Raw genomic sequence first — 25,796 nt, forward strand, 5'->3', positions numbered from 1 at the left:
CCGAAAATTAATGGAGTTCAATAAGTTTTAGAAACCCTGGTACGGATAAACTTAAACTAACGAACCTAAGTTAAAGTTGATAACGCAACAGGTACCTACAGCAGTGGCGTATAATTAAGTGGCCAACTTAGTTGGTCATTCCTGAACACATCAAACGCTGAGTGTACGCAGCAGTAGTCGCTTAACCACTGTGATAATCCTTAACTGTCATTGTACAATTGTATAAATTTTCATCACTTTTATTTTATTCTGACGTTTAAAAATAGAGTAAACTGCTTGCTGTTTGCACTACTCGAGCTATGGAAATTATTCTGTAGTTAAAAGTCTATTAAGGACCAAGCTGTAAAAAAGTAGGTGTTAAGGATTTTAATCGATTCAAATTTCAAAATTAGTTGATTAACTTCGCTTAAATCTAGCTATTTTTAACTTTCGAGAAACCCACATTCGACAAGTTGTTTCAAGTGGCGACATCTGTGTATCTTGCTTTAAAGTACTAGCAATATAACAGCCACGCTAGCTACGTTTCTGTAGGTAGCACGCCTAGTAGTTCACTAAATCACTATAAGCTAATAGATGGGTTTCTTGCCATTTTTTTTAATTTATCACGCTTATTATACTTTTTAATATAATTAACATTTTTTCATCACTTAAACTCTGAAAGTAGGTTGCATTTAACTTGAAATCCTATTGTAAATTCCTAGTAAAAAAATTGCCGGTAAAGTGGCATGGGACCTATTTATAAAAATAACAAGTAATAACTCAAAAATAGCACTAGAAAGTGCTGAAAGATTACCTATACTGAATTTAAAATATGAGTAGAATACTATAAAATTAAAGCTCTACATATTCAACCCAGCTAGTTCAATGGCTAAGCACTGGAATTCACAGGGACCTCATTTATAAGCTCATGAATTAGAATTGAATAATATTAGAAAAATGAATTTTAATTTTGACTTTAATTTTGATTGTAATTTTGATGTATTTTATTTATTTTGATTAGTAATTTTGATGATAATTTTATTTCTTTGTGTTACTACCCTTTTAAATGAGATTACATGTTACTAACAATCTATGGACCCTGTCTGCAATAAACGTTTATTATTATTATATATTCTTGTATATACCTATGTACAGTCGAACCATTTGATTCTTAACCCACCATAGAACGTTCTCACCGTAAGTGTCATAATAAATTACCTTGTCAAGCAACGCGATGTCACTATGACTTTTCTACGAAAAGGTTCCACAGTGGGTCACGATTCAGTTGTTCGAGTGTACATATTTATGAGTTTGTAGTTTTGTAGCAATACAAAGACATTTACCTTACAAACCGGCCAGCGTGTCGGACACGCCCGAAATAGGTTCTGTAGCCATTACGAAAAAATTAAGTAATATTTTTCTAGGATTTCGTATTTTATACGGAATCTTCCAAGTTTAGGTAAATTTTATACCTTAGGTGCTATTTACTCTAAACTACTAATAATTCCCAAGAAAACTTAGCCGTTATAGTTTTCCTTGAAAGTTTGATGTATTTACTACCATCCTGATTTTTTTTTAATTTTTCCACCCGCCGGCTTAGATTTTAGAGGGGGACGCTCGATTTTATTGAAAATTTGCACTTTAAAGTTAAATATTTCGCAAACAAATCACTGCATCGAAAAATCGTCTTAGCAAACCCCTAATGGCTTTAAAAGACCTATCCAACAATATACCACACTATAGGGTTGGATGAGAAAAAAAAAACACCCCCATTTTACGTCTATGTGAGTACTTAGGTACCCTAAAAAAAATGTTTTTTTTTAATTTTATTGTACAATTTTGTCGGCATAGTTTACACTTATATCCGTGCAAAATTACAGCTTTCTAGCATCGATAGCCCCTGAGCAAAGTCGCGGACGGACAGACAGTGGCGAAACTATAAAGGATCCGTTTTTGCGATTTTGGCTTCGGAACCCTAAAAATTTACTACCTACGTCAAAATTCGTGAGACAGCGCAATTATACCGCTACCTAAGTTGATAAGTAATTTTTTTTATAGAGACATAGTCTTGCGTTTGACCATTTCGATATGTCTTAGACGAGGCAACTAGCTTTTAATTATTGTTGCTGAGTATCCTGTACTTAAATTTCATTTTCTATTTTCCATTGTTTAGAAAATATAGCCCTTACTCTATCTCGCCATAAAAAATTGCCCATGTACCTACTTTGGACAACTTGTTTCAATAGAATATTCTATTAATTGCCTGTGAACTCCTCAGCGTGCCAATATTATAAATACGTAATTATAGCGCATAAAATATGACTATTTAATTTGAATTAAATAAAACTATACGGTCGTTTATACATGACCAATTAAAATCCAACAGTAATTATAGATCTTCTTCTTCTTGCAGTGCCTCTCCACTACTGGAGGTTGGCTGGCAGCTCCGCATATCTCTCCTTATCTCTCGCCAGAGAAAACAGTTCAAAACAAATAGTAATTATAGATGCCTACCCACAATTTAATTAGAAATTGAATGAGCTTTTGTTTGTGAGTTTATGTATATTTTTGAGTTCGTCCGATTTCTGGGTTTTAAGTAGTACATGGTAAACATGAAGCAGGTGATACATCAAATGCATAGGCCTTAATTTAAAGTTTAAATTAATTGATATGTTGAATGTTAAATTTAAAGAAATCAGAAATAATGTAGACACACTACTTTTAAAATTAATGACTTCATTTCCCAGCGATAACATCCGACTTAGTGTTCGGTCTTAAGTACATTAGTTTATCGGATATAGTTAACTATACAAAATCGATAAAAACGTACTTAACGTAATTAAAATAAATTAAAAATCATCCAATAGACAATTCGAAATATAATTTTAAAATATTTCTAATTAATTGAACCCTTTCGATCTCGCGCATTTTGCCGATAAATACAGGAGAATCCAAGTTAAAACACATATTTCATATGAAGACTTCGGAATGCTATTTGATCAAAAGAGCTATCTAGTCTAAAATACTAGAATTACTACCCAGAATTACTCAATTATTTACAATTCCGTTCTAAACGGTACACTGAATTTATTGTTAAGTTTCAAATTATTTTCAGTGCTTGCTTAGTTTAAAATGCTGTAGGAACATACGAACAACCTCTTATGATGGACACGGTGTCGACAGTATATTGTTTGTTCGACTAGCGTACTTTGCCATCAAAACTGACAGCATAGTATTTTTATCTAAACCAATAAAAAACAGAAATTATCGGAGGTTTTTTCTTGTTCGTTTGGGATGCTAAAGATAAAATAATACATATTATAATAAAATGGTATGTAACTAAAACTTAACTATAATCTACTTAAAAACGCTGCACCACACAGCAACAAGGCGGATCTGGGGGGTCATAGGGAACATGAACCGCCTCCCCCCCCGCGCCCTGGCCTGTGCTGGGTCTACAGTAGATATTTTTTCTTAACGCAATGATTTTACATGTAAAATTGATATCCGTCTGCGACAAAAAAAGGTGACTTGATTTGATTATTTATTAAGGTTTTTTTTAAATAAATAAGTTACCATTTTTTATTTACGAAAAAGTAACTAGAATTTGATCATATGCCCCCTCTCCGTCTGCTGGATATAAAGCCTAGATCCACCCTTGCTCAGCGACATTGTTATAGGTAAGTGGTATATAAATATAAAAAAAGAAGAAAGAAGGTAAGGTCTTTTTTCTGAAATATATTTTACCATAAGGAACTCTAAAAATCCATTTACCAACTTTATTATTTATTAATACCTTCGGTAGGTTGCTAGTTTGACGGCTTAACACAGTTTATTTCAGTTGGCCTTGAATTAAAATAATGCAGTCTTTTCCAGTTAAAGTTTGATTGCCGGATAGTACTGACATGGTACTAACCTATAAAACTGATTTTTAAAAATTCGACAGATTACAATTAATTGACCCAAAACCGGCGTCAGGATTGTGTAAAAACCTACGTTGAAATTTGAATACGCTTATTTTTTAACCCCCGACGCAAAAAGAGGGTGTATTAGTTTGCTAGTTCACTTGTTACATTTAACAAAATTTAATCAAACGCTGAAAGAAAAATAATCCAAGTAGGATATAATTTTTACTTTATGGTGAAGACTAAAAAAGTGCACACCTGTTAAAGCTGCGTTAGCAGGTAGTTAAAATTACCATTAACTTTTTCCATTTGACACGAAAATTAATCATACATTTGTATGGATAATTTTCGTGTCATAATGGAAAAAAAAAATTAGTAATTATAAATACTTGCTGACGCAGTTAACAGGTGGCAACTTTTTTGTCTTCACCCTTTATACTTACCATTAACAGACATTAAATATAGGCTTTGAGTTTGGTTCAAAGTAGGACAAAAAAAAATAGGACGGAGAACAAGCGCCGCGTAGGACGTCACCAGCGAGATGGACGGATGACCTCGTTAAAGCCGCGAGTTCACGGTGGATGCAGGCCGCTTCGAACCGAAGCAACTGGAGGTATATGAGGAAAGCCTATATCCAACAGTAGTCGTCCTGTGGCCGATATGATGATGCTAATGGTGATGAAAACCATACAATAACCATGTTCATATGAAAACATTACTGAAATAACAGTGCGAAAATCAACATTACACTTTACTCAGTAACCTAGGTAGTATCTAATAACCTAGGTAGTAGGTTAATCATCATAACCTTAATCTTTGCTTTGTACAATAATTTATAATTATTACTTGCTAGCTTTTGCCAACGACTTCGTCTGCAAACAATTCATTTATCGCTCGCCCTCGAATGCAACTCATTATTTTGGGTTAATAAGGTACCCAATTAATATGTATTTTGGTCATTTAATATGATGTATGTAAAATTACATTGCAATTGGTTTAGTACCTAGTAAATAAACAAATTGGCTCACTTTCGTATTTATAATATTAGTATGGATAAGGATATAAAAGATATGCATATTACCATATTACCAATACTTAGTGAAAGTTTAAAAACCTACAATTTTCTAGACACGGGTTAGTGTTTAAATTTATTAGCTATATATTTACACACTTTAATAAAACTGACAATTTAAATATAACGAAACTAATACCAGCCACTAGTGAAGTTATCGTATTTGTAGTGTCGGTTTCATAAAATTGTCAGTAAAAAAACTTTCTCCTACCTATCTCCTTTTGCGATCGCGTGACCTCGTTAACTTGATGGCTCCTTGTTTTAAAAATAACTACCACTTTCGGTTAGCCCGCAAATAAACGACTGAGCAAACCCAAAACATGGTGACTCAACTCATTCGATGCGATGCGAATTATGTATGTAAAAAAAAAATGAAAAAAAAACTAGTGTTAACCCGGAACTTTGCACGCGTAAATCATAAGATCTAGCAGTGGAATTATAATTCCGGGATTTTATTGAAATTGATGTTGCAATATAAACAAGCATGCCAAATTTCATGACTATACCCAACGAATGAGATTTAGAGATTTTATCCTGATCCCACGGGATAAAAAGTAGCCTATGTGTTATTTCAAATGTCCAGCTATTTCATCCAAATCTGTCCGGCTGTTTTAGCGTGAAGGAGTAACAAACACACTCACACACACACACACACACACACACACACACACACACACACACACACATACAAACTTTCGCATTTATAATACGAGTAGGTTTCATGTAGTCTTACGTAGTTATTTTATTAGTGAGTAGTATATAAGCGGTCCGAATGTCACCGCCGGCGCTGGCTGAAAATTATCCCTGCAGAGCTACTACGAAACTCGAAACTCGAAGTTCGTGTCGTGTGGTCTCTCTGACACTTATACTATTTAATACGAGAGCGAGAGGGACGGTACGATACGAACTTCGAGTTTCATAGTAGCCCTGCTGGGGTGCTTTAACGCTTCAGCATTATGCTGAGCCAGTGGCCGATTAGCAACCGCAATGACACACTCTTTCCTTCGTCACAGAATAAGTAATAGTTTTGGTAATAGTACAAGCACAAAAACCCATGAAGTTCAGAAGTCAAACTCCATACAAGTGCGCTCGCGCAACGCACACATAGACACTGCTCATGACACGGTATCTCGGCCGGTTGGACCAGTGCGAGCGCGAGTGCCATCCGCTTGAGACACGCGTCTGTGAACTTTTTGTGCAATAATGGAGCAACAAAAAAAAAGTTATATATAACTGTTCAGTGGACGGTTGTTTAAATTAAATAATCGTGAATTTCGCCAATAACGAAATCGTCGCAAGATATTTCTGTGACAAATTTATAAATAACAATGACATTAAACTTAAAATATTGAAGTTATTAATTATATTTCCATTCTTCCCGTTTCATTCTCAACAATAAATCAAACAACTAGATAAGAGTGCCACTAACGATAGCCCACAACCTTAGAGTTTAGAGCGACCGCCAGCGTAGGTATGAAAAGTGAAGTACATACAGGAGATTGACTTCTGAACTATCTGTATTTGTGGTACAAGTACCTCGTGTCGTCTATTGTAATTATATTGATGTATTTGTGGTTTGTGAATTCATGTATTTCTTTCTTTCTTTCAAGCGGAGCGCTGAACATCAAGTGCTACGATTTTGAAGTCGTAATAATAATAAGTGATGAGGAGTCAAGCTTAATTGTGATATTAATTGTAATAACAATAGGGTTAAAAAAATACTAACAATAAATGATGTAATTGAATGGATTGAAATGGTGGAATCGCCAAGTCCATGTCCTGATCAATTACTTATAGGTACATAATACAAGGTGCTAGAAAATTATGAGAGTATTTTAGTCTGTTACTTACTAATTAATATCCAAAGAATCAATCAATTACGACGATCAAAATTAAAGCATGTAAATATTAAGTGTTTTTGTAGTTTCGTATAATAATTACAATTTCCTATTTAATATTTTACATATTTATTTCCTACTACGAGAGTTTGTTGTAATGTGTGTTATTATTCATGCTAATAAAGCAGGATCTCAGAAATAACACATCGAATATGTGTGATACTTTAAATTCCATTCCTTCAACCTAGATGTTAAATGTAACGCCTCAGTCTAGCGTTAGTTTTGATAGGTTTCTCTTCATGCAATGAAAATAAATATAAATACACACACACAATTCATCACGCCTGTATTTCCAAATGGGTAGGCAGAGCACACAAAACGTTACCGCTTCGGAGCCACTTTTAGCAATTTAAATAAAAATAAATAAATATAAATAAAAAATAAAAAATATATCATGGGTCACTTGACACAATTGCTCCCAAACTAGATACTATGGCAACGGATAAACATACTTAAATACATATTAAAATCCAAGACCCGAGATCAAACATTTATCCCGGCCGGGAATCAAACCCGGGACCTCAAGCTTCGTAGTCAGTTCTCTAACCACTTGGCCATCCGGTAGTCACCAAATCAAAACCGCGCAAAAAAAAATCAAGACCGTCAAATGAAGATCGCGATATAATTTTTGGGAAACACAAATCTTCAAAAATACGAGTAGAATTGACTAAATTATAAGTTTCTTTTAGAGAATGTAAATTTGCCTTTACGCAGCGTCATAACCAGCACCAGCAATGATTCAACGTGTTACGAGTCGCGGTAGTTTTCCTTACCGGTCTGTCGAGCTCTCAATTACGTACAATATGTAACATGCACTTAAGTGTATCAGTGATGAATCGTTGCACGGCTTTATTCCTATTCTAAGCAAGCGGCAAATTTTCTAGTATACCCAGAATAAACGTCTACTAGTACATTGAAAATACAAACTGAAATATAGATGCACAGAAAAACCAGAAAAATAAGACCAGCACTGGGAATCGAACTCAGGTCCTCGGTATTCCGTACCGCGTGCTATACCGCTACACCACTGATGGTCAACGTACAGACAGACACATTTCCCTATGCACCTCATATCTCAGCTTGTGTTTTCTATTTAGCCACTTAAGCAGTGAGCGCGCTAGCGACATCTGTACCGTAGCCCTCATCGAGAAACTTTTACGTACTCCAATGGAACTAACCGCTCACCCGGACAAGAGATGTCGTTACTAAGCAATCAAATTTATTTGATTTTATTTGTATTTCAGTTTTATTTTCAATTAGTTTTCGGGATGACGTAAAAGTAAAAAAAATTGGATTTGAAATAAAAATACAAAAGATTCCAAAAACCTTAGTCTACTCGTACATTCATGACAGCGTTAACCCTCCGAATTTAAGCTGTTAAATTTGGATGACCTAAATGATGATCTGAGTAATGTTATAGTAACTACTAATGGTAGTTTTAATAGTAATAGATATATTTCTTTAAGATAAGCCACAAAAGGATCATCAAATGAATAAAAAAATATATAATAGTAATAGTAGTCGGAATCCAAAGACAATAATCGCACTATGAAAGCTAAAAATTTCAGTCATTTTTTATTTATCTTTGTCGTTAATAGAGAATGTATAGTATACGAGTACATAGAATCAAACCTTATAAGGCATTACAATTTTTTGACTTATCATAGAATATGATGGCATAAAAGCTAAAGAAAATTAAATATTAGTAGTAGGTATTAAGCTAGGAGTAAATGTGTAATTAATAAATTAATGTTATCTGAAACTCCTGTAGCGTCCAATACGGAACTCAATGCGGAATTCGACGGCCCATGACTAGGAGACACCGTAATTTTTTTTCTTCTGTCCTATTGATGTTTATTTGATAAATTTCGGTAATAGTTCCAAAAATAAATGTATTTTTTTTGGTGTGATACTCAGAAATTATAGCTCACTGTAAGTAGGTACTGTTTGACAGAGGCACGGAAAATGTGAAGCGAATTACTTTCGATTGAAGATTGAAATTTTATCGAATTGGCTTTCCAAATAAATACAAGCTAAAGAAGAGGAAATTCGCGATGTCTTTATTTAGTACACTGTTCACTTTAATTCATTTTCAAATAACGTATGCGAGTTTGATAGTTAAAGTTTTAAAACAAACAAACAGTTGCTACACATTTTCCCTGTTCACAAACAGTTGGTCTGTGCCCGTCTGCTAACGCGCTACAGTGCCGCGGCAACTAATTGTTTATAAACAAATAAAACACATTAAATAAAGACGAGAACAGTCTACCAGGCACCTTCATTTAACGATAATGTCCTCTAACAATAAACACAAATAAATGCTTGCTGTTAAACTGCAGGTCATTTAACTTAAAATTATTCAGTTTCTACCTTGCTTAACGTCATACGTACGTCCAAATAATTAAATTAATTGTGGGCCTGTCTGTACAAATTAAGAACGGAATAATCAACAATATCTTTAGATAACAACGATATTGTATCACAATTTCGTTACTGTTAAAGAATCCCTCGCCTGTTTTGCATAATTTGAAGTACTCGTATGAACCTAACTTTGACGACTTCGTAGTTTTGTAGTTCAGTTTTACTGACGCAGTGGACCCTGCGTTATAGTACAGATTATCACTTGAGATGACATCGCCGCGCAGTGAACACGTGGGTGATAACATAGACAGTGACACTCATATTGTTGATATCGACTCGGACATTGAGCAAATCATCGCAGGAGCTTGCAGAGGGAAGGAGCCAGTTGTGTTTCAAATAGAGAAGAACGAGCCCGACGTTGTGAGCATAGACATGAACGGAAACGGTAAGTCTTGGATAAGTCCCTAAACTTAACTTTAAATTTGATTTCAATCAATGCGCTATGTGAAAAAATCTAAAATAAGCCAAACTTTATACCTACACACTAATGACTAAAATTTTCTAAGCAAAGTGTTTGAATAGCGCATTGAATTTTGTCAGTTTTAAAATCAACTTTCAAACAGGGGCGTAGCTACCGCCGTATCTGCTGTATCAATTATACGTGCGTAAAAATTTTAAAAATAAATTATGATGAATAAATATTTCTTTTAATTTTATGCCAACATTTTTTTTCTTTTGTGAGAAATCTTTACCCTTCATAAGGGCCCCCAAACCAATTTTTATACGGGGCCCCGCCAAGGCACGCTACGCCACTGCTTTTAAACGCCCTTTAGTTGATAATATCAAAGTGTCATACCGAATGAACCAAATCTTAGAACAAAACCCGTCTTAAATATTGAATAATTTAGTTGGACTTGTAAATTATAACTGGAATGGTGGCCTTATTATGCTTTGATGCAAATCCTGCGACGTCTATTTGCCGTACCTACTTGCTATTTTGTCACGTATTTTGTTTTGTCCTTTAATTCGTTTTTTTAGGCATCTTCATGTACTAGACTAAACAAAATTGTAATATGTTATTAAATTGCATGTGCATTAGAACTCTAAAACATGTGGCATCTACTTAAGCTCTACGTAATATTTTTCAACAAAAGCCCGGATTTAAAATTATAACTGAAATTTGTTTTACCTACGCTTTAAAACAATTAGATTGTATCGGTTCAAGCACTCACATCGGTCGAATTCACAAATATAATTAATTATATTATTATTCTAAGTTTATTAAACTCAAAAGATTTCTTTAATCTCAGCTTGGACAAAGTCACGAGAAAATGATAGTTTACTGGCACATAATAAAATAATAAATCAACGCATTTTATGAGTTTCAAAACATTCCTAAGCGGAACATGAAGGCTGTACATTGAAGGGCCGATATGGTTACAAGTGGCATAAAAATGTCATAGTGGAAACAGAAAACAGTACACTTGCTTGCCTTGCTTCTACGCTGCATGTGAGCGTTGAGCCTGTGTGTGCGACACTTCTATATGATGTCATACACAATACGCCTTTCATATAAGACAATAAATATACATATGTAACAAGGCTATCGCAATACTTATTATTTAATAAATTATGAAATTTGGTTATAAATATAAACCAATATTCATATCAATTTATTTCTGACTTTAAAGTTCACTCTCTGACTAAATGATCAGTGAATACTCCTCGCAGTCGTTCAAGGGTTGGCTGGAAGAGATTCCTTGTGGAGAGGGGTTTATTTTTGTACAGATGTCTCGCAATTTATGTCAACTATAAGTTGAATAAATAATTACTAGAAAATACTATAATGGTGGTTCAATATAATCAATCATAATTTATATAGTTCATCTGATTTTATCAGTTACGTGCATAACAATAAAAATAAACTAGGCTAGTTTTAATTGAACAAGGTTAAGATAAAAGCGTCATTTTTATTTACCTGTTTCAATGGCAGTACGTATCAATTTAGATTTAAAATATTCCAATGCCTGAAAAGCGAAGCTTTTTTCTCAACCTTAAAACTCTTAGTAGTAGTACTATTACAAATTTTCCATGGTTACATTATGAACAATGCGTCTATTTGACCCAAACATGTGTTCAAAATTTCGGCGACCAAGTGGTCATTAAGTCATTCCAAGTGAAGTGTCATGAAGTTTTGGGCAAGTGTTGGATAGCATAAACAAAATAGGGTTCAGTAGCCCCTAAATCCTCTATCATGTGTTCAAGAACCATTGAGAATGACCTGGTATGGTATGTCTGCCCCACGAGCTGTGCCCGCTGCGCGCGCGACGACGTGCTGGTGCTTGTGCACGCGGCGCGGCGCGCCGTGCGCCCCGGTGCTGTAATGATGTATGAAATTTCATTACGATACAGCCGTGTTCATAATAGAATCCAATGTCCTAATCTATGGGTTTTGAACGCATAATGGAGGATTTACTATATGGCCCATATAATATAACACTTTATGACACACAAGTGTATTATGCGACAATTGGTCCTAATAGCTAGGTACAGCTCATAAAATATAATGAACTTTTAACGAGTAACTACAGAAATTATTGTAGGTGACTAAAGTATAAGCGTGCCAGGATCTAGAGGCACGGTAGTGCCCCTGCCAAGACGAAATAAAATTAATTTATTTCGGGCAACTTGGTCCATACAATAAATAGGTAGGTACCTTACAGACTAAAATACATATTTATAATCAATAATATTCAAAACTAATTTGGTGACAAAACGGCGGACCCGTTTCGTCGTATTTTCAATAATTTATTTTCGACAATGATGAAGGTGATTTTTAAAGCTGACGACCCTCACTCGAAAGTCTCAATTCGTTTCATTATCTTCATAATGTAAATAAGTTTGCAATTGCGTCATTCCAAAATTCTGGTGTCACGTAGGTACTTATATGTACTAATATAAGAAGTTGTCATCGTGAAATATTTACTTAACTTTTTTTTTATTGCCAATGGGAAAATTTATTTATATAAACAAACAAATAAAATATATACAATAATTAATAGAAATAAATAAAAAAGAACTAAAACTTTTTTTACTTGAGATCGCGAACTTTATGCGTTTATTTTCATTTTTCAGTCTGCACACGATACAAATTTGAGCTTACCCACGTTGGCAACCTCCTTGTTCTGTTGATGATGGCGACGAGACCAACTACCTTATTAATGCCAACTTAATAAAATAATTAATAATACACAAACAACAACAACAAATTTTTTTTAGGGATTTTACCCAGAGGTTACCTACTGTTTAGGGAATTTACGCTCCCACCTTCCTGAAGTTCATAAAATAAGGTCACAATTCAATCGTATAATCTACAGGATACAGAAAACGAAGATTCAATCCGTTTTTTTGTCTCTTGTCGAAAGTTCATCTATTACAAATATTTTTATTTATTCCTTGACGTCAACTGCATATAACATATAGTACATACTATACCAGGGGTCACCAAATGGCGGAACGTGGTCCGGATCCGGACCGCCGACCTATTTTGTGCGAACCTTAAGTAAACGGTAAATCGTATTGTATTACTGAGACGTAGTTTAATAAAAAATGTATCCCGCGCTTTAATTGTCTTAGTTGCCGTCAATTCGACGATGGACGACCGGACCGCGATGATATAGTATTTTTTTTCGAGGGACTAATATAAGCCAATATATACCCGAGGTGGTTAGCCACCCGAGCTTTAGCTAGGGTGTCTATTTATCCGAGGGTTTATATTGACTTTTAGTCTCTAGATGAAAAGTCTATTTTTCACTTCGATTGCGAGAAAAAAAATCATTTCTGTGAATGAATTAATGCGTTTCTTATTCCTCCAGTCCGTTTCCACCCACCGGTTTAGATTTAAGAGGGGGGGACGCTCGATTTTAATGAAAATTTGCACTTTAAAGTTGAATATTTCGCAAACAAATCACTGAATCGTAAAATCGTTTTAGCAAACCCCTGATGGTTTTAAAAGACATATTCAATGATACCCCACACTATAGGGTTGAATAAGAAAAAAAAATCACCCCCACTTTACGTCTATGGGAGGTACCCTAAAAAAAACTATTTTTTATTGAACTATTTTGTCGGCATAGTTTACATAATCCGTGCAAAATTACAGCTTTCTAGCATTAATAGTCCTTGAGCAAAGCCGTGGACGGACAGACAGACAGACAGTGCGAAACTATAAGGGTTCCGTTTTTGCCATTTTGGCTCCGGAACCCTAATAAATGAACTATCATACAATACGGCAAAGCGCGTACTTGGTCGACTATGTTCCAACCCTCAGTATGTCAGATAAGATTGGTTTTAACACAAGGCAAAAAAAACATTGAACCATCTTCGCTAAATCCTAAGATAGATCCTAAGGTAGTTAGTGGTCTCTAACTTGCTTCAATTCCTACCAAACGTTCCAGCAGGCTAACCTTAAACCGCCAGCCAGTTAACATGAGCCCGCCGGCGTCGCTGCACGGCGCGGACCGCCCCGAAACAGTAACAATAAACTATGGCCGCGACAATTGTGACACAGTTATAACCATCGATCAGGATTGTATGATGAGCGGAGGTAATTTACAAACATCATTTGTTTCCTAAAATTCGAGCATTATGTATTTCCGCTGTCGCACCAATAATACCTATCTGAATATCGTGTCATCTCATTGAAGTCATTTGCTTAGACAGTTCAAAACTGGAGCATTTTTTTGGCGCCGGCAGCCTCACTGACAGTGAAAGTATTAGGCCATTAGGCCATAACAAGCTGTAATGACTGTGATAATGATATCTACAAACTTTCGCATCCTATCCCAGCTGTTGCGATTGTATATTTTCAATACCGAAAAACTACCTATTTTTATCCATAGGTACCTACTAATATTATAAATGCGAAAGTTAGCTTGTTTGTGTGTATGTTTGTCCGTCTTTCACGTCGAATCGAAGAGGCGGATGACGTGTTTTTTGGCATAGAGATAGTTTATGGACCCGAGACAGACCCGTGACATAGGCTACTTTTGATCCCGAAAAAATGCACAGTTCCCGAGGGAACAGCGCGCGATAACCGAATTCCACGCGGGCGAAGCCGAGGGCAAAAGCTAGTTATTTTATAATAAAATAACGAAAAACTATTAGGAATGTAAATATATTTTGAAGATTCAATGAGAGTGCTTGAGTAAACTGTACATTATTACACCATGCTTTAATTAACAACAAATATTTTGTAAATATAAATAAATACCTATTATATTTTTTCACAGCTAGAAAAATAAACTCCGCAATGCTTTTTTCTGAAAACAAGTAGAGCATATCAAAATATTGTTGTCAGAGACAGGTAATTTATTTCATACATCTGTAATTTTTTGTTATTTTCGCGTTAATTTGACATTCACAGTCAATGTCACGATGTCCTTTTTAATTAATATAAATTCGCTAAACAATTCTGAGGTTAACAACATCATAAAATTATAATTACCATGCAATAAAGAATATTTTAGATTGTATAGTATATTATATTGAGAATTCTTTATTATTTCAGTTACTACTTTGTGTTGTGCAGATCTAAATCTGCGTCATGCTTATCATGTGCGTTAAGGCTGTACAAACAAGCCAATGAAATCAAGTGTTTTTTAACAGACTTCAAAAAAAGAAGGAGGTTCTATATTTCAATGTTTGTATTTTTTATGTAGGTATGTTCACCGTCAATGAGGGCTATCGCGTATGAATTCGCCACTAGAGGCGCTAGTGTTGCGTGAGGTCTACGAAATGTCAAATCTCATAGTTTTTGGGTGAGCTACGCGGGTTTATTTATAATAAGAATAATTTTGTGAATATTTTGCAATATCTGAAATTAATTATGGCAAATATGCGTTCCGGGGCAATGAATGTCTGTGTTTTGAGACAGTTTTGTCTTTCGGAAACCTTTGTCCTCCCTTTTTTCCGAACAAAACGGGGACTATGCAACACTGTGGCATGCTCGATATTTTTTATGGTACGGTTTTAAGGTGTATTAAATATGATTTTAATCTCGTAAAAACAAACTTTGAAAGTCATACTTAAAAACCTCACGCAACAGTGCGCCATCTAGTGAGACAAAAAACGATAGCCCTCATTGTGGACCGATTTTCAAAATTCTTTTTTTAATCGAAAGGGTATTCTTCTGAGGTGGTCTCATTGTCACCAAGTCAAGATCTGATGATGGGATCCTAGGGAAATCGAGGGCAAACCTCAAATTTTATAGGCACACCTATGGCGGTTTTGGCATTTTTAGCATTAAGAAAAGCATTTACATTCAGGAAGTATTATTTATATCTAACAAACAAATACCCCGTCTGATGGTAAGTAATTTACTGTCGCCTTTGGCCGCTCACACGCAACTCCAGGATAATCGCATGCACTTAAAGAACCCATAAAAATCTGTACGCTCGCTCCTTGATTCATTATCGTATGCGATAAAAGATAATAAGAAATACTAACGTGTGTACTCCACAGTCGTCTTCACATTCTTCCACTGTCAATGTCGCCATTTTTATCCGACTGCTCGTAGGAAGATTATTTTGTTCGAACGTAGTTTTGATTTTTTTTTCTTTTCCCCCTATTAATGAGAACATAGGATTTAGTAGTGTATGGTATAATACACTTATGCAATACATACTTGTATACAAAATCCTTTTCATCTCTCCTGTTCGGAAAGTTTAATTTTCATGGGTGCCGGGTGGAAAATTGCGTTTTCATCTCTAGGGTGGAAAGTATTTTTTTAAAAAATTTCGGTTAGCCACGGAGTCGAAGATAATTGAGTTGCGTCAATGACACTTTTTTTTCACATTTCGGCATGGCCATCTAGAATCTAGATGCACGTCGTGACCAAGGAGCTTATATACAACACTGGAGGTTGAACGCCGAACATCCGTTTGAAACAAGAAATTTGATCTTTATTACGTCACGAACATATTCCATCTCTTTCTTTGGTTAGGTTAAGAAAGAGATAGAAGTCTTTCGTGAAATGTGAAAGAAAGAGATGGAATATATAATTAACTAATATAGGTCAAACTTCTTCGTTCGGCGTTCAACCTCCAGATTTGTAGGTATATAAGCTCCTTGGTCGTGACCACTCCATTTTTTTTTATAGTTGGTCGTGGCAAGTGGCCAATCGAAAAGGTACCGTTGGAGGTTGGATATAAGTAAATTCAATTTATTATTATTCTCATTTTTTTGTAGTATTTTACTTTCCTCACAGTCGAAATGAAAAGTAGTGTCTAACTCGGGTGAAATTACCCATTTCCTCGAACTATTGGCGCTCTCACTTTGTTCGAGCGCCAGAAATATCTCGTGTTAAATGGGTCACTTTCCACCCTTGGTTAGCAATGTACTATTTTGCACCACTATCTCTGCAATAACTATACAATACTATGACTCTTTATTTATTACACCACAAATATTTTACGATACAGAAAACAACGCAACACACACACACACAAACAGAACAACTGATTTTTTAGCAGTTAACCTTGTTCCAAAATGGGATGGTAAATAAATATATGACTTTTTAGCCGTAAATGTCGCTTATTAAGCTCACTGTATAATTTCCATAGAGTTGAAACTCGTACAAACATATCGGAACCGGATGGTGGTCAAGGCGTTTAAAAAACCTGTGCGCTTTACAACTATCCAATGACCATGTACTTCCAGTCCATCATGACATTGACAATGAATTACACACAAACTCAAACTGGCTTAACATACAAAACAAATATCTTCGTATTACTTACGTATTCGTATGATGATATAACTAGGTTTTATGACATCGCCAAAAGGTTGAAATCAGTGAGCAAGTTTATTAACTACCTAACTATTTGTGTTTAGAGTGCCCTTAGTGTAAGTTTTCGGTTACAAAATACGTCTCGATCGTGTTCGCGTTAAAATCTCAATTTGTATGGAAACACAAACATCGCAAACGTTCCGCTAGAGGCGCTGTTCGTGTTTCCATATAAATTGAGATTTTAACGCGAACGCGATCGAGATGTATTTTGTAACCGAAAACTTACACTAAGGGTAGAGGTTAGCATTTGACATACCTTAGTTAAGTTTTCGTCGGATAATTATGAGAGAATACTATTGTTTATATTTCCTAACAAGGTCAGGTAGCATTGACATCGTTTATTTTTAACCAACTTCAAAAAAAGAGGTTATCTATTCGGTTGTTTTTTTTTATGTTTGTTACCTCAGAACTCCGTCATTTATTATTTATTATTAATTAGGTCCCATAAGCACCAAATCAGGATCTGGTGATCGGATCTTAAGGACATCGAGGGAACTCTTCAAATATTGTAGGGACACCTATGGTAATTTGGAAATAAGTAGCAGTAACTCGTGCATTTGCTCTTGAAAATCATAATTTGGTGAAGTGGAACTGATGATGAAGACCACATTTGACCAACAGAGCTACTATTCAATAAAAAGTACTTCACGGGTTGAATTTAAATTACTTTAACACAGTTGCTAAGCAATTTATGCTCGCAGTAATGCATATGGTAAAACGGAACGGGTGGTGAAGCACCAGGACTCCTCAATAATGAACGTCTCTGCATCAGAAAAAGTAATCTTTAGTAAAAGGTGTCGAGCAGTTGACATTAAAATATTGTATCTTAGATTATTTACACTAAAAAGCGTGAAAAAAAAATTATAACAAAAAAGAGCCAAGAGCGCAATCAGCGGTATCGGCAATTTTTTAAAAAATATTAGTTTTTCTTTTACGAATATACAATTTTACTCGCAAATGTGATGAAAAACATTGTATGTCGCATGGGCGGTACTAGAATTACGAACATCGACTCATTAAAGCCCTCAGTCTTCGACTTCGGGCTTCTAATAGACTCTCGTTCGAAATACCTTATTTACCGCCCTTAAGCCACAATGTACTATTAACAGTTGACATTGTATCGCACAATGACAGTGAGTTTGACTCAGTATTGCAAAACAGCGTCCCTATAGTAGTCCGCCGTTAATAAGTCAATCCTGACACGTGTCACTCCCATACTGAATACATCAAAAAACAAAAACATTGACGTATTTAGTACCAGGATGACAGGTGTCAGGATTGACTTCTTAGCGGTGGACTACTATACTGACTACGAGCAAGTATAGTCCCAAAGTAAGTTTGTATTGTGGATAGGCTTAACAACGGATAAACATATGTAATTAAATAGTATAGCAAACCGTATCCAAGTACCTACAGTACCTAGTCGCGTCTTGCCCGAGCGGGCCTCTCGTGCGCGCCGACCAGCAAGATTACTTGCTAGTGTGAGTGTGGTGTCAGCGTAGTGCGTCGTATGATACGCGGCCCCTCTTCACCTCCCGCGCCCCGCTCTATTTCGCGCCGCGCCGACCGCACCCAGTCGTTTCCAAGCCGCCGTAGCGAAGCTGCGCGAGACACTTCCGCGCCCGCGCATACACACGACGCTCACACCGCAGACGGCATCGTCTTGTTACTATATAGTGTTAAACCTAGTGACTAGCTAAGCTATACTACATCTGTTAACCCACTAATCCATAAACTTTTCATATTGTCAGTAAAGTTCCAACAAACCTACACCCTGAGTTTCTCATGCGCATCCCTTCTAAGTAGTTCCCAGTACTATATCTGGCGTCCCAACAGTGTGTGGATTAGTGGTAAAACAAACGATTCGCGAGTGAGTGATTTTCGTGAGTGTCGAAATCCGTACGAACGACTCCGCGTCTACCTAACCTAAAATTGTGTGTTCGTAATCGTAATGCACATAGGTACAAACTATCCGCACAGTGATAATGACGCGTACTAGAAGTCAAGCAAACCCGGTGCAAATGGAAGACGTCCACAGCGACGAGGAGGAACGAGAAAACGTGCCTCCCGCGCCACGGATGCCTGCACAGCAACGATTAATTTCGCATGGCAACAGAGACGATGCATCAGGCATTTCCCATTCCTCTGCGCCACCTCAGCACGAACACCAGGAGTACCAGCATGACGGCGATGATGACGGAGATGATGCAACAGGCATTCCCCACCCCTTCGCCACCACCCGCAATGCTGACGCAACATTCTCACAGCAGAACGTTTCCATGCTCCTAGAAGGCGTACAAAGAACGCAAACCAACGCTATAAAGGAAATCCTAGACAGCGTCCTCGGTCACCGCGCGAGTACCTCTACTCCCGCGCCGGTGCTCACCAAACATGGAAACTTTGCGCGTTGTAAGGCTGTGTTTAGCGGCACACCTACCGAGTCCATCGAAGGATTTATCGATGCAATAGAAAGCTACAAAGAGTGCGCTAACGTGACTGATAATAATGCAATAAAAGGTTTGTCGATGTTGCTGACGCACGATGCGGCCACCTGGTGGCAGGGCATTAAAAATCAAGTAACTACATGGGACGAGGTCGTTAATAACCTACGAAGCGCCTACGGCGACCGACGGCCGCCCCATAGGATTTACCGCGACTTATTCGCAACCGAACAACAGCACGAGAATACCGATGTGTTCGTTGCCAAAGCGCGCGCCCTGTTGTCAAGACTACCTAAGAATGATTTAAAAGAAAAAGTGCAATTAGACATGATTTACGGCCTATTAAACGTGCGAATAAGGAAACGACTCCGCAGAGAGGAATTCACTACATTCGCCGAGTTATTACATCATGCTAGAAACATTGAAGACTCCATAGGCGAAGAGGAGCGACGAGTATCAACAGCGAGGCCATCTCCGGCCGCCGGCGCGAGTATTTTCCGCGCCGCCCCGGCCCCCTCCGCTGCCGCCGGCGGGCACGCGCGAGGCGCGCCACCGGTGCGCGCGCAGCCCGCGGTCGCTACCGCGCTGCCCCCCCGCACCGCCGCGGCCCCTCACGCGCCCGCGCCGCCGCAGCCCGCGGCACGCCCGGCGTGAACGCGCCCCCTCGGGCTCCGCCGACGACCTCGGCCTCCGGTCCCGCGCGAGCCTCGCGACCCTACTGTACCTACTGCAAGCGGTACGGTCACCTACGAGATCAATGTCGTAAGTTGGAGGACAGAGGTGAGTCTTTCAACCATAATAACTCTAATAACGCGAATGAAAGTGCCGTAAATAAGTTCGTGCCGGAAAAGTTCTATAGTGTCGAGTTACCCGTGCGCGATCGTAAATTTCAAAATCGTTCACTTAGTGCCGTGAATAATGACTATAATCATAGAATCCCAACTGGTAATTCTTATGAAAATAAGTCCTGTCTATCAGACAATTTGTCCACAAATTTTAATGATACATACGAGTACAGTCATGATCACAATTCTCATCCAAATTGTTTAGATAAGTACCAAAATTGTACGAAAAGTATAGATGCGATGTACAACAATTATACATGTGCTTATAATGATAAAAAAGTAACGTCTACTTCTTGTAACGGCGCTATACCGAAATGTCGAAAGTCCGATTTTGTACGTAATTCTAAGAATTTTTGTATTCACAAAGTCGATGACGTAACTCATACCCGTCCACAGGAAAAGGGTAATATGTCAATTTTTTCACAAACAAAGGGCACGTGTTCTTGTATTGATAATGATGCTATTTTAAAGGACAAGTCTGATTTTGTATTTAATGGTGAACAATTTCAGTGTCACAAAACCAATGACATAACACTTTCGCACATGAGTCCCCAGGCAAAGTGCAGTAAGTCAGACTTATCACATAACGTTCCGTGTTGTACTTGTTGTAACGATGTAATGCAAAGGTGCAACAAGTCTAATTTTGCATGTAATTGTTATACATTTCGTGTCCGCAATTTTAATGACCCTACGATGACCCGCCCGCAGGTGAAGTGTGATAAGTCCGATTTTTCACAAAATGTTGACACCCAAAATTATGTTTTTTCACAAAAGTGTATTAAGTCCGATTTTACATCTAATGGTAAAATATTTCTAGATCATAAAATCGATGATGTTATAACGACCTGCCCTCAAAGAAAATGTAATACGTCAGATTTTTCACAAAATTCGGCTGATGTTAATTTATTATGTTGTGATGATGATAATTATGTACGTATTAAGGACGATGACAACTTGTTGGCATGTAGCGTCGGCGATAGGCCCGTCAAGCGTCGCGACTTACGTCCCATTTTCAAAATCGAGATTTTGGGAGTAAATGGTACAGCTTTAATTGATACTGCCGCGAAACACTGTATTGCCGGTCACACGCTATATGCTCTCCTTCTACGTAAAGGCCACCCGCTCACGCCTTCGACGAGGGAAATTAAACTTGCCGATGGCCACGTACGTGAGATGAACGTTCTCACTACCACGTTACAGGTGCGGTTGGAACAAATTATCATAAAAATACCATTTTTAATTTTCCCGAGTCCGACAACAACGAAACGTTACTCGGTATAGATTTTCTTAGGGCTATGGGTGTCGTTATTAATTTCTCCAAAGAAGTATGGTATTTCGACGATAATCATCGCGTTCAACATACGCTATTTTTCGAACCAACTTCGCGTGGCACCGCTTGTGCCTCCACAGACGTTCTTCGGGACGACGAGGGTTCTCAACTGGAGTCAGCAGAACGAGACGAACTCGCCCAGATCCTCGTCAGGCACGTGCACATTTTTCGTCCAGGGGGAGCTCCTACGCCTTTCGCTGAGCACCGTATAGACACGGGTGAGCACCCACCTATAGCAGTGCCTCCATACCGTCTGAATCCTGCGAAAAAAGAGGTGATGAGAAAAGAAATCGACAAAATGCTGCAAGAAGATATAATTGAAGAGTGCGAGTCCGCATGGTGCGCGCCGGCGTTGATGGTACCAAAAGCTCGTGGCGGCGTCAGGTTCTGCGTAGATTACAGACGCCTAAACGCTATTACCAGGTCGGACACGTACCCCATGCCGCTGATTGATGAGCTGCTGCAATCAACAAAAAGGAACTGCTTCATGAGCACGCTTGATCTTCGATCGGGATACTGGCAGGTTAGCGTTCGAGAAGAAGACAGAGATAAGACAGCCTTTATATCTCCTCTCGGCATATATCGCTTCAAGCGCATGCCTTTTGGCCTCAAAAACGCACCGGCCACATTCCAGCGGCTCATAGATCGCCTCCGCTCCTGCGCATCTTTAAAGGATGTTACCGTATTGGCCTACTTAGATGACCTTCTAATAATCTCAGATGGGTTTCAACAGCATCTCAAAGACCTCGAGGCAGTTTTCGAGCGCCTGACTGAATACAACCTCCATGTTAACAGAGAGAAATGTGTTTTCGCAAGGGAGAAAGTAAAATACCTTGGGCACATAATCACGCAGGAAGGCGTCTCCATCGACCATGATAAAGTCAGTGCTGTACTCGAAATGAAGGAACCGGCCAATCTCAAGCATATGAGAACTTTCCTTCAAACGTGCTCGTGGTTTAGGAAATTCATTCCTAACTTTTCCCAAGTGGCTGAACCATTAACACGTTTGACACGAAAGGACCAAACTTGGACTTGGGGCTCAGCTCAATCACAAGCTTTCAACGAACTTAAGCGGTTGTTGACTTCGGCCCCCATTTTGATCCAAGCTGATTTTAGTCGGCCCTTTATTTTACGAACGGATGCTAGTAATTACGCTTTAGGGGCAGTATTACTTCAGGGGGAGGAAAAGCAGGAAAGACCAATTGAGTACGCGAGTCGACTCCTTACCTCAGCGGAACGGAACTACTCTACCACCGAGCGTGAAGCTCTGGCGGTGGTATGGGCAGTTGAACGTTTCAGGTCCTACCTCGACGGGCAACCCGTCATTATAGGAAGTGACCACCAACCACTCCGCTGGCTGTTGACTTTAAAATCACCAACCGGTCGGTTAGTGCGATGGGCACTCAAACTCCAGTCATTTGATATACAATTTCAATATACTCCAGGTAAGGCAAATGTTGTGGCCGATACATTAAGTAGGCCGATCTGCACGGGAGAAACCCGCGATCAATGCGGCATTTGCTCTGTAATAATAGACGTACCTGCGAAGAAACCGGATCTGTTGCGGCAGGAACAGCTGGCAGATCCCGAACTGGAGAAAATTGTCAAGGAGCTCGAAGCCACCGATGAAGTCGCAGTCCAGCGATGGACGGAGCGAGGATATATGATGGATCAAGGAGTGTTGTACCGGTATAACCCTGACTCGGACAGTGAATCACCACAACTTGTAGTCCCAGCTGGTCAACAGGAAGACATCTTGAAGCAATGTCATGACTCTGCAGTAGCAGGGCATCCTGGAATTGACAATACTTACCGGAAGGTATCACAGCTGTATTTCTTTACAGGAATGCGTAGGAAAATAGCAGACTACGTAAAAGCCTGCATTCACTGCCAAAGATATAAAGCTACAAATAACAAACCTCCAGGTCTCCTCCAGACGCCCGTCATGAATCAACGTAACGAGGTGTTGGCCGTAGATTTATTCGGCCCACTTCCGGAAGGAGAGGAAGGTGAACGGTGGATATTGCTCGTTGAAGACACGGCCACGAGATGGGTAGAGCTGTATGCTCTTAAGGATGCTACAGCTGAAGCCTGCGCACGTGTCCTCATCGAGGAATTTTTTATGCGGTTTGGGTTACCTCGCCGAGTTATTTCTGATAATGGAGTTCAGTTCATTTCGGCAGTCATGCGTCAATGCATGTCAGTCCTGGGGGTAAAACAGAACTTAGTTCCATTGTACCATCCAGAAGCTAACCCCGCAGAAAGAAAAAACCGCGACCTTAAGGTACAGTTAGCACGATTGGTTGAAGGAGACCATAAGACCTGGCCCAAGAACTTGCCAGTGATAAGATTTGCTCTGAATAGTGCCGTGTGCCGTACAACAGGTACGACGCCGGCTTATTTGACATTCGGAAGGGAGATGCGGTCACCTTCGGAAGCAACACATGACCAACGTGCCATACTTGACAAAAATAACTTTGTCCCACAAATTACACCCTATTTAAGACGATTCCTCAACTCTTTATCGGCAGTCAGAGAGCGAGTCGAGAAGCAGCAGGATAAGGGTAAAGAATACGCCGACCAGTCGCGTCGTCCAGTTGATTTTCAGGTGGGTGATAAGGTACTATTAAAATCGCACCTGTTGAGCAAAGGTTCAAAGGCACTCACTTCAAAGTTCATGCCGAGACGCGATGGCCCGTACGTCATCGCCAAGAAGGTGAGCCCTACGACATACAACATTGCGCGTATGGAGCTGCCTCAGGAGATTATAGGGAAGTACCATGTTCAAGATTTGACTCGGTTCATTGGTAACGATGATACTCCGCCTAAACCGGTTAACCCCGTCAAGAAGCGCGGACGACCGAAGAAGGATACTGTGCAGCTAGTCCAGGAACGGGGGCGTATACCTGAACTAGAGGGGGAGTATATAGCAAACCGTATCCAAGTACCTACAGTACCTAGTCGCGTCTTGCCCGAGCGGGCCTCTCGTGCGCGCCGACCAGCAAGATTACTTGCTAGTGTGAGTGTGGTGTCAGCGTAGTGCGTCGTATGATACGCGGCCCCTCTTCACCTCCCGCGCCCCGCTCTATTTCGCGCCGTGCCGACCGCGCCCAGTCGTTTCCAAGCCGCCGTAGCGAAGCTGCGCGAGACACTTCCGCGCCCGCGCATACACACGACGCTCACACCGCAAACGGCATCGTCTTGTTACTATACAGTGTTAAACCTAGTGACTAGCTAAGCTATACTATATCTGTTAACCCACTAATCCATAAACTTTTCATATTGTCAGTAAAGTTCCAACAAACCTATACCCTGAGTTTCTCATTTCTGCCAGCCGGCAGTGGCGCACCCCTTCTATATATTCTAAGTAGTTCCCAGTACTATAAAACGATATTCGCTCGGTTGTAAGTATTTCACGTCGCTTAGGAGATGCACTAGTAACTGCGGAGAACAATTAATAGGTAGCGGTTTAAAAATTGAAAACCAATTATTAAAGCAACAAAACAATGTTTATACCACTTCGAAACGCTTCGTAAAGTTTGGCGCTTATCCATAATGTTTGATAGCGCCATCTAGCGAAGACTATATATGATAATGTTGTTCGGTTAAACTTGTTCGTTTCTTGCGTTGTTTAGGACTTCTAGCACCTGTTGTAGAAAACTGGGGACAGATGGCGCTCTAAACGCTTTTAAGTTGACTAATTTTTATGTTTTTAAAATGTATTGATAGGCACTAGGTGCAAGGCGCCATCTTGCGAAGATACCTGGAAACGCTATTCGTTTGAACTTGTTTGTTCTTTAAGTTACTTATGGGTTGTACAAGTTAATGCGGAGCAGTAGTAAAAGGTGGCGCTGTGAACGCTTTTTAAAGTATATGTGATACATGTGATAAAAAATGTAGAATCACTTTTGCTAGCTGTTGTACTTGCCAGAAATTAGTATTTCCGTGAAATAAAATGTTTTTTCTTTATTCACAATGAACATATTATGTTTAGATTAGTTGTTATATTATTATACGTAGTACAGTCAAGGGCAAAGATATCGACACGGCCAAAGTTACAAAAATATGTATACACGACTTTATGCACTTAGCATTAAGGCCGTGTATACATATTTT

At 38.6% G+C, this 25,796-nt stretch overlaps 1 protein-coding gene across 1 annotated transcript in view; it reads left to right on the forward strand.

The window, feature by feature from the left end:
- The first annotated feature begins 13,715 nt into the window (after nt 1-13,715).
- Aldh-III (Aldehyde dehydrogenase type III) overlaps nt 13,716-25,796 on the forward strand; it is an 88,412-nt gene continuing 76,331 nt past the window's right edge. The window contains exon 1 of the mRNA XM_074097832.1: nt 13,716-13,821. Within this exon, the coding sequence (XP_073953933.1) occupies nt 13,809-13,821 (13 nt within the window). The 5' untranslated portion in view covers nt 13,716-13,808. The remainder of the gene's footprint in view (nt 13,822-25,796) is intronic.

Source organism: Choristoneura fumiferana, chromosome 14 (genome assembly GCF_025370935.1).
Source record: "Choristoneura fumiferana chromosome 14, NRCan_CFum_1, whole genome shotgun sequence".
In the NCBI taxonomy this organism is placed as follows: domain Eukaryota; kingdom Metazoa; phylum Arthropoda; class Insecta; order Lepidoptera; family Tortricidae; genus Choristoneura; species Choristoneura fumiferana.